We start from the raw sequence: 10,420 nt of genomic DNA, 5'->3' as shown, positions 1-10,420 counted from the left end.
GAGGACGAGGCGGCGCCCGTCTGCATCGGCTCCTGCCTGGTGGACATCTCCTACAGCGAGACCAAGAGGAGGCACGTGTTCCGGCTGACCACCGCTGACTTCTGTGAATATCTCTTTCAGGCTGAGGACCGGGATGACATGCTGGGCTGGATCAGAGCGATCCGAGAGAACAGCAGGGCCGAGGGCGAGGTGAGGGCCCGGCCGCCCCCCGGCGCTCTGGGGCGGGAAGGCCGGCCTGTCCTCTCACACCCTCCTCCTCCCCCGTATCTCCTCCCTCCTTGTGTCTCCCTGCAGAAAGCGGGCGGCGGCGCACGTGTTCCGGCTGACCACCGCTGACTTCTGTGAATATCTCTTTCAGGCTGAGGACCGGGATGACATGCTGGGCTGGATCAGAGCGATCCGAGAGAACAGCAGGGCCGAGGGCGAGGTGAGGGCCCGGCCCAGCCCCCACGGGGCCAGGGAGGCCAGCTCCGGCCCCAGGGCTACCGCTCACCTGCCAGGGACCTCCCTTCATCACGCTGAGCCTCGGTTCCCCCTGCCAGTTAGATGGGCTGACAGCTGTGCCCGCCTGGGGTTCGGTGTGACGAGGACACGCACGGTGGCTCGCAGAGCACCTGCGTCTCCAGGCGGCCGTGGCGGGCAGTGACGACAGCTCTAGGAACGATCGTCATGATTAGCACTATTAATTATTGTTATGAGCGCAGGCTCTGGCACAGAGAGGTCAGCCCCAGGCCAGCCTCAGCTCCCTGCTGCAGGTCAGTGGGGTGTGTGCGTTTCCTACGGAATGTGGTACAGAATGAGGTGTCCTTGTGCCAGGACCAGGGCTGGCCCTTCTGACAGGACTGGCCTGTCTGCAGGGACATGAACACATTGACCTTGGGAGGAGGCCAGGAGGCTGGGCCTTTGGCAGCGGGCAGCAGGCCCTGAGCCAAGGCTTTGGCAGGGACTCTGGAGAATTGGAAAAAATGGCGCCCCTTCCTGGGCAGCTGCACACCAGGGGCCCGGGCTGGTGTTTCCGCTCCACTTGGCCCCTCCTTGGCCAAGTGCCCGCACACAAGTAACTGGACGCACCTGCACAAGATTGCGTGGGGCCTGGGCATGGGGCTCTGCCTGGCCGTGAGTGCCCAGCCCCTGGGCCACAGACCCTCTTGTTGGGGACATAGCCTCCCACTGACCCAGGCTCTGCCCGCCCCACCCGCAGCCCCAGCCCCCAGGACATGGTCTCTCTCCTCCCGGCAAGGAGGACCGTGCCTGGGATCTGGGCCCTGCTCTGGGAGGCGTGGCTGGGCTGTCCCCAGCAAGGCATGGTCAAGGGTCCCAAGCCACTCTCCTGACCACGATAGCTGCCCTCCGGGGGCACCTCTCCTGGGCCTTGGCAGGACGGTGAGGAGTGCCGTGTGCGCAATTCTGCACCCAAACCCTGAGGTGGCGATAGTACCCCTCCCATGTCACTGCCGAGGGGACTGAGGCTCAGAGAAGCTAAGTGGATGACCCAGGGTCACACAGCCCTAGTCTTGCTCGCTCCAGGGTCTGTGCCTTCCAGCTGGCAGATGGAGGAGAGGGGAGGCGAGGCTGAGGCAGGAGCCGGGGATGAGTTCTGGGGCGGGCTGTGCGGGCACTGACCGCATCTGCACTCTCTTCCCCTCCTCCAGGACCCCGGCTGTGCCAACCAAGCTCTGATCAGCAAGAAGCTTAATGATTACCGAAAAGTGAGGTGAGCCCAGCCCTCGTGGAGCAGGCCTGGCTACGGGGGGCGGGGAGGGAGGCACTCCAGGCCTAGGTCAGCCTCCTGGCTCACCTCCAAGGAGGGAAGCCCCTGGGGACAGGGAGGGTGGCAGGGAACTTGGGGCCTCCAGTCCCCAGAAGGGCAAGGAGGGTTTGCCTCCGGGAGAGAGGGGAGGTCCATCGTGGTGGGAGGGGGATGAGTTCTGGGGCGGGCTGTGCGGGCACTGACCGCATCTGCACTCTCTTCCCCTCCTCCAGGACCCCGGCTGTGCCAACCAAGCTCTGATCAGCAAGAAGCTTAATGATTACCGAAAAGTGAGGTGAGCCCAGCCCCCGTGGAGCAGGCCTGGCTACGAGGGGGGGTGGGGGGGAGGCACTCCAGGCCTAGGTCATCCTCCTGGCTCACCTCTAAGGAGGGAAGCCCCTGGGGACAGGGAGGGGGGCAGGGAACTTGGGGCCTCCAGTCCCCAGAAGGGCAAGGAGAGAGGGGAGGTCCATCGTGGTGGGAGGCCAGGGAAGGTGACATGCTGGTCGCCCGGATGAAGACCCCCTCCTTTCCCCCTCTTCCTGTGCAGCCATAGCTCTGGGCCCAAAGCTGATTCCTCCCCAAAAGGCTCTCGGGGCCTGGGGGGCCTCAAGTCTGAGTTCCTCAAGCAGAGTGCAGCGCGTGGAGTCAGGACTCAGGACCAGCCTGCAGGGAGCAAGGGTAGGAGGCGGCTGCTAAGGGGGTGACATGCATGCGGCTGGGAGTGAGGTCAGCTCTGTGGGTCTGCAAGGGAGCAGAGGGCCTGTGAGTGTGTGTGTGAGTGTGTGTGAGTGTGAGTGTGTGTGTGTGTGAGTGTGTGTGAGTGTATGTGTGTGTGTGTATGTGTGTGTGTGAGTGTGTGTGTGTGTGAGTGTATGTGTGAGTGTGTGTGAGTGTGTGTGTGTGTGTGTGTGAGTATGTGTGTGAGTGTGAGTGAGTGTGTGTGTGTGACCGTGTGTGTGAGTGTGTGTGAGTGACTGAGTGTGTGTGTGAGTGTGTGTGTATGTGTGTGTGTGTATGTGTGTGTGAGTGACTGAGTGTGTGTGTGTGTATGTGTGTGTGAGTGTGTGTGTGTATGTGTGTGTATGTGTGTGTGTGAGTGTGTGTGTATGTGTGTGTGTGTGTATGTGTGTGTGAGTGTGTGCCAGGGTTATCCCTCTGTGTCTGCCCATATGTGGATGCCTGTGAGGGTCTGGGGTTCTCAGAGTCTGAGGGCTGGAAGGGCCTGGAGCCTGATTTCCCTCCAAGACATCCCTGCTGGACAGTCACCCAGTCTCTGCTGTGTCCCTTCAGGGGCAGGAGGCTCGTCCTCTCGGGATGTAGCCTTTTCCATCATCACACACTCGTTTGGCTGGTAGGAAGCCCTTCCTTTGGGTATAATAGCATCAATGGCTCTGCCTCGTTGTGTTAGCCCCGGAGGCCACACAAAGGTCCTGACCTAATGCTGAGGCCTCTCCCTCCGGGTTAGAGCCCTCTTTCCTTTGGCCTTCACACTTGGTATATAGTCCCCATCAGCCCTCAGCATCCCGGTGGCTTCTCTGAGAGTCCCCACATGTGCAGACACGTGTGAATGCGGTGGGCGAGTGTGGCCGCTCCCCCTCCCTGGGCCCAGCTCATCCTAGGGCTCTCTGCCTCCCCCTCCAGATGACAGTGTTGCTGCCCCCAAAAGCCCCTGGGGCATTAACATCATCAAGAAGAATAAGAAGGCAGCCCCCAGGGCATTCGGGATCCGGCTGGAAGAGTGCCAGCCAGCCACGGAGAACCAGGTGGGGCCCCACCACGGTGCAGGGGAGGGGGAGACAGAGCCGAAAGGGACTTGGCGGCAGCTGTGCACCTTGTCTCACAGACACAGCTGGGGAAGGGCAGAGAGGGAGCAGCAGAGCTGAGGCAGAGCCCGAACCCCTGACCCCTGGCCAGTGCCCCTCCTCAGACCAGGGCGAGGCGTGGGGGTTATTTCTAGCCCCAGACTGGAGGCGGCGAGGGCCTTTGTCCCCATAGAGCAGTGGTTCTCAACCTTCCTAATGCCGCGACCCTTTAATACAGTTCCTCATGTTGTGGTGACCCCCAATTTCATTGTTACAAATTGAACATTATTAAAGCATAGTGATTAATCACAAAACAATATGTAATTATATATGTGTTTTCCGATGGTCTTAGGCAACCCCTGTGAAAGGGTCGTTCGACCCCCAAAGGGGTCGCGACCCACAGGTTGAGAACCGCTGCCATAGAGGGTTCCTGGCAGCAGCTGGGCCTTGCACCACCCCCATCTTGGTCTCCCCACCTCCTCTGGTCCACTGGTGGAGAATGCTGCCCTCACCCTCCCTAACACCCCTGCCCTGCCCGTGTCCCCAGCATGTCCCCCTGATCGTGGCTGCATGCTGTCGCATCGTGGAGGCACGAGGGCTGGAGTCCACGGGCATTTACCGAGTGCCCGGCAACAACGCAGTGGTGTCCAGCCTGCAGGAGCAGCTCAACCGCGGGCCCAGTGACATCAACCTGCAAGATGAGGTGGGCGTGGCCCGGGGGAGCTGTGGGAGGGGGGCCGAGGTGGTGTGTGTGTATCTGTTGTGCTTATCGTACCCTGCAATGTGCCTGGCACTGGGCCAGGGCACCAAGATGGGTAGGACAGGACTTGCCCTTGCTGTCCAGCCCCGGGGATGGCATCGCCCCAACTGAAGTTGAACAGATAGATGCCATCAGGGCCTAGGAAGCCCTGAGACAGAGGCCAGCTGGCAGCAGGGTTTGGGGCCTTAAGGATGAGTAGAGTTCACTAAAAGCAAGAGAAAGCCAACCAGGTAAGGGCATTCCAGGCAGAGGGATGGCCTCAGCAAAGGCATAAACTCTAAAGGCTTGTCATCAGTCTACATACCTTTTCTGTAAAGGGCCAGGCATAAGTATTTTAGGATTTAGTTACTATACAGTCTCCGTTGCATACCTTTCTTCTCTTCCTCCTCCTTTTTTTTATTTTGTTCTCTCTTCCTCCCCCACTCCCAATGATCCTTTAAAAATGTAAAATCCATTCTTAAAATACGAAAAAACAAAAATAGAAAAGAAAAATAAATAAAATTCATTCTTATCTTAAGGGCCATGCGGGAACTGGCCGCTGGGTGGATTTGACATATGGGCCATGGTTTGCAGACGCCTGGCTTAGAAGAAAGGAAGAATATGGTGTTTTCTGAAGTGGCCAGTAATTTGGGGGCTGCAAGAAGGGAAAGGACGCGGCTGATCACAGGGAAAGGGGAGCTCCTGAATCTGACAGCCACACTTGAGAGTTTGCAGCAGGGCAGTGGTTCTCAGACTGTGTTTTCCAGAATCTGACGTTTCTCTAGAGGGGCTGTGGGAGGCCAGGGCCGGGTCAGGACCCCCAATCCTCACTTGAACTAGAGCAGCCCCGCCTTATGGGGTTTCCATGTACAATTGGGTTTTCACGTGTGATTTTATTTAACAAAAGGGGCTCTGGCTGAAAATGAGGTTTTGGGAAACCACGGATCTGGGCACTGAAGTCTCATGAGTCACATACCATGAAACCTCATGTGATCCAGGGCCGTCTTCCTGTCCTGGGGAAGGGAAGGCGGAGACAAGACAAGTGTGTGTGAAATCGTGGGCAAGAGAGAAGGCTGGTCTCGCATCAAGGACCAGATTGTGCGACGAGGAAGGAGGATGCTGAGTGCTGGAGCAGATGGCAGGCTGGAGTGTTTGAATCTTTGAAGGAGGAGTGGGAAGGGGGGCAGGCGGGCAGGAAGGCAGCCCAGGCGGGGCATGATGGCATTTTCTGAAGTCCCAGAGAAGGGTCCAAGCCTGGGGGCAGAGAATAGACCTCACTCCCGGGCGTGGCCGTGGGGAGGGCGAGACAGAGGGCTTTCTTTTTTCTTTTTTTTTTTTTAATATCTTTTATTGATTTTTTACAGAGAGAAAGGGAGAGAGATAGAGAGTTAGAAACATCGATGAGAGAGAAACATCGATCAGCTGCCTCTTGCACACCTCCTATTGGGGATGTGCCCGCAACCAAGGTACATGCCCTTGACCGGAATCGAACCTGGGACCTTTCAGTCTGCAGGCCAATGCTCTATTCACTGAGCCAAACTTACAGAGGGCTTTCGATGGCTTCACTGAAGCCTTTGACCTTGATCCAGTGCATAATAGGAAGCCTTCGATGGGGAGGCATAGATGAGAGTGGGGTTTGAGGAAGAGAAGAGCTTTCGTTTGTACCTAATCCTAATGCATATGAGTGAGGAAGGCCCAGAGCAGGGCGCCTAGGAAAGAAATTGCTGATATATTGGAAGTGGACTCAGTGGTCTTCGGAGAATAAGGAGGATGGATGGGAGCCGCTCTGAGAGTTGGCTGCATATGAGGGAGGAAGGAGGGGCAAGAAGAGCCAACAGTTTGAGCTGGGGCTGGGAGTATCTACCCCTGGCAGAAATTGGGAAATAGGACAGAAGAGGGAGGCTGTGGCAGGGAGCGGCCCCATTGGATTTGGGGTGATGATGTGTCACCCACCTGGGGTGATGGCATCATCAGATACGAGACCAAGAGTGGACTGGTGAGTGGGCAGGGGGTCATGCTGGGGCTTGCAGGGGAGATGATGGAGAGAGCTGCTATGTGGGGAGAGGGTGGGTATCAGGAGTCCAAGGACCAGGCCCTGAAGTGGGCCAGTGGAGAGGGGAGTGCAGGGGTAGGTACTTGCACAGAGGAAGGGTCACGAAACAGGCAAGGCCTTGGGTTTGGCAGCTGAGCAATGAGAAGAGCTTGCGCATCAGGGCCAGGGGGTAGTGGAGGGAGGTGGGCAGGTGCTGACCGGGTAGGGGTGAGTATACACTGAAGCACATTGGCTGGGCCACAGCCTGGAGAAGAGGGCCCAGCGGTGGGGGCGTGGCCAGCTATTGGGTGTGTGGTTGGGCCTTGGGTGTCAGTGGTGTTGTTCGTCCGTGGGGTGGTGCAGTGCTGGAAGTCAAGCTTTGTGTGTGGGTGACTCTGACTCCTGTTGACGCTGTGGGGAGGGGAGGACATGTGGGATGGTCGGGCGTTAAGCTATGGATCCACTGCTACGAGTTTGTATTTTGTGGAGCCGTGTGTCTCTGAATGTGCCTATTGTTGAGGTGTATGTCTGTTGTGTGTCTGTGTTGTTTTCTGGGCAAGAGTTTCTCTGAGCAGTTCCCATCAAGGGTGTTATCCTAGACTTTGTGCAGGGTGATGGTGCCCCCTGGTGGAAAGAAGGGACAATGACCCAGCTGTTCATTCTTGTCTTCAACAACCTTTGATTTAGATCAGGGTTTTCTCAACCGTGAAACTTGGGACAGAATAATTCTTTGTTGCAAGAGGTTGTCCTGTGCTTTGGAGGGGGTTTAGCAGCATCCCCGGCCTCCAGCCACTAGATGCCAAGGGCACCCTCACCCCCAGTCCCCACCCCCTACCCCCAGCCTGAAAAAGAAAATGGTTCCAGACGTTGCCAAATGTCCCTGAGGGGCAGAGTCACCCTGGTTGAGAGCTACTAACTTAGACCAGGGGTGGGCAAACTTTTTGACTCGAGGGCCACAATGGGTTCTTAAACTGGACCGGAGGGCCGGAACAAAAGCATGGATGGAGTGTTTGTGTGAACTAATATAAATTCAAAGTAAACATTTTTTTAGTTTTATTCATTTCAAACGGGCCGGATCCAGCCCTCGGGCCATAGTTTGCCCACGGCTGACTTAGACCTTTTAAGTGCCAGGCGAGCAGAGCTGCTGGGTGATAGGAACACAGTGGGGAATAGGACAGATACGATCCCTGCCCCAGGTAGACAGGCAGGACAAGGAAACAAATGCACACAATAACGACACATGGTGGCGCGTGCCATGGAAGAAACAGGGCTGTGGCACAGATGGCGGGGCAGTGGCGATGGTGGCCGCTTCAGCTGTAACAGTCGGAACAGGCCTCTCTGAAGAGGTGTTAGGAGCTTGTCATCTGCGGGTTGGGGGAGGAGAGCTCTAGGAGGGGACCTGCAAGTGCGAAGGGCCCGAGGCAGGAAGGCGCCGAGCGTGAGCGTGAGCGTGTGCTATGTCAGGGACAAGGAGAGAGGTGTCCAAGGATGGCTCTCCCCTGCTAAACGGGGAAGCAGGAGTTGGCACTAGGTAGGCACAATGGAGGTCCAATGGGCAGGCTTGCCCGGGGATGGGTTTCCTTCCCTGTCCCTCGCAGTGCCTGTACCAAAGGAGGCACCTGGTACTTTCTGTGGGTGGGCAAATGTTGGCGCTCATTGGACTGGCTGGAGCGGAGAGGGACTGGGGCCGGGTGGTCAGGGGGCTAGCCGGGGACTCTGTTCGGCTGCCCCCATGAGTGGCCTTCGCCCAGAGATCCCTGGTCAGGGCAGAGCTTGGTTGTAAGTGGATCCCAGGGAGGGCCTGGGCTGGGCTGGGCTGGGCTCTAGGGCTGGACTAGCATGGAGGCAGGGCACCCGGGTGGGGCCTACCTGTGGCCTGACTTCTTTGCCCCCTCTGCAGCGCTGGCAAGACCTCAACGTGATCAGCAGCCTGCTCAAGTCCTTCTTCCGAAAGCTACCTGAGCCTCTTTTCACTGATGGTGAGTAGGGGGTGGGGGTGGAGAAATGGGAGGAGGAGGGACACCCTGACCACTTTTTAAATTGGGTTTGTTGGTGTTCTTTTGGGTTTTTTGTTTTAATACAAAAGAAACATGCACTTGTGAAAAACAGGTAGTACAGATACAAACAAACGCCAAGGTCCCTGTCCTTCTCCTACTCCCGTCTCCTGAGGTTATGCTATTTCCTTTGTGCCATGCACTGCTCCCTACAACGACTCCCTGAGGCAGGCACTACTATCTCCACCTCACAGATGAGGAAACTGAGGCACACAGAGGTTAACTGACTTGCCCAAGGCCTCACAGGTTGTAGGGGTTGGAGCCAGGATTAGGCCCCAGGCATCTGGCTTCAGGGCCCAGCTTTGAGCATCTGCTGAGCTGCTGATGAACAATGTTGTGTTTCCTTCCAGACCCTCTGGCACACAACAAAGACACATAGGTATTCAGTGGTGTGCTGATAAATGTTTAACCTCTGGCTCCCTGGGGTGGGGTGGGGTGGAGGGAAGCCTTGGTCTGTAGCGTTTTTTTTCCAATTTCCATGGTATAAATACTCCCACCAGAGCTGATTTCAAGCCACCGATAGATACCCTGTCAGCGATGTGGAGCAGGAGGTGAACTCGGTGGGGAGGTGAAGGCTCTCTGGAGCCATGGGGGCGGGGCCCAGCACACCACTGGTTGGGTTGTTCTTAACAAAAGGAGGCTTGTAATTTTGAGATTCATTCATGTCAGCACAAAGAGCTCTTCCTCGTTCTTCTTTTAAATCAACGGCATCGTATTTCAGAGTCTGAATAGACTATAACTCGTCTAGTCACTCCCCTACCGATGGATATTTCGGTTGCCTTCAAATTTTTGCGCAGAACATGTTGCAATGACTTTCCTGGCGTATGTCCCCGCATGCCTGGATCCATGTCCTCGGGGCAGATTTCTTGATGCGGAATTGCTAGGTCCACATCCCCGGTAAACATTTTTTTTAAAGATATATTTTTATTTTTTAATTAGAGTTGACACACAATATTATGTTACTTTCAGGTGTACATCCTAGTGATTAGACATTTGTAAACCTTATGAAGTGATCCCCCTGATAAGTCTAGTACCCATCTGACACCTTACGTAGTTATTACGATATTATTGACTGTGTTCCCTGTGCTATAATTTACGCCCCTGTGACTGTTTTTATAACTGGCAATTTGCACATCTTAATCCCTTCCCTGGTAAACATTTTTGAAGGCTAACGTCAGGTGGCACTCTGAGAAGTGGGCCCTAGCGCACACCCCACTGAACATTATGCCCCCTCCCTCCCAGCATTGGATGTTATTACTATTTTAAACTTTTGCTTATCGGGTAGGGGAAATGGCATCTCATTATTGTTTTCATTTTCATTTCCCTCATTACTAAGGAGATTAACTGTCTTTTCATTAGTTTATTGGTCTTTTCTATTTCCTTCGTATTTGCCTGTTCAGACTACGTGCCCATTTTTCTATTGGATTGTCTGTCTTTTTTCATATTGATTTATAGGAGACAAGCTCTTGTACATTGTAGATATGAATCCTTTGTTAGTTTTTGCAAATATTGGGTCTGCCATTTGCCTTTGAACTTGCAGTAGAGAAACTGGAAACAGTTGTTTCAAGTGCAGGCAACGCTGTTAATCTTTCATGGATTCTGCATCTCATGTTTAAGAAGGCCTTATGACGGTGTAACTATTTTCTTATTTTTTTCCATATTTTAACAACTTTATATTTGGCTCTGTAATGCAGTTAAGTGTGGATTATGTGAGCTAGATCCAGACTCCCCCGCCCCCCCCATTGATATAGCTAATCGTCCCAGGGACATTTAGGACGCCTCCCTCCTTCCACACGATTTAAAGGGCCACCCTATCACACAGGAAAGATCCACGCGGCCTGTTTTCCTCCTTCCTGTGCCGACCCTTGTTCAGCTCCCCCTCCCAGTCCCGCGGCTCTAGCTGAGCTCGCTCTATCGTCTGCTTCAGTATCCGGTGGGGCAATTCCTTCCTCCTCATTCTGCCTTCGAAGAACGAGTAAAGGCTCTCCTCATGCCTTTACTCATCCAGATGAAGTTTAGAGTAAACTTAACGCGTTCCAT

The 10,420-nt window shown here is 55.2% G+C and overlaps 1 protein-coding gene across 1 annotated transcript in view; it reads left to right on the top strand.

The window, feature by feature from the left end:
• The window catches only part of ARHGAP23 (Rho GTPase activating protein 23), a 42,889-nt gene that overhangs the window by 20,387 nt on the left and 12,082 nt on the right, over nt 1-10,420 (top strand). The window contains exons 13-18 of the mRNA XM_014536224.1: nt 4-189; nt 1,653-1,714; nt 2,301-2,431; nt 3,395-3,516; nt 4,103-4,258; nt 8,227-8,305. Of these exons, the coding sequence (XP_014391710.1) occupies nt 4-189; nt 1,653-1,714; nt 2,301-2,431; nt 3,395-3,516; nt 4,103-4,258; nt 8,227-8,305 (736 nt within the window). The remainder of the gene's footprint in view (nt 1-3; nt 190-1,652; nt 1,715-2,300; nt 2,432-3,394; nt 3,517-4,102; nt 4,259-8,226; nt 8,306-10,420) is intronic.

The sequence above is a fragment of the Myotis brandtii genome, unplaced genomic scaffold (genome assembly GCF_000412655.1).
Source record: "Myotis brandtii unplaced genomic scaffold, ASM41265v1 scaffold157, whole genome shotgun sequence".
Taxonomy (NCBI): domain Eukaryota; kingdom Metazoa; phylum Chordata; class Mammalia; order Chiroptera; family Vespertilionidae; genus Myotis; species Myotis brandtii.
Note: the sequence above shows the minus strand (reverse complement) of the source record. Positions and strands in the feature narration are given on the sequence as shown.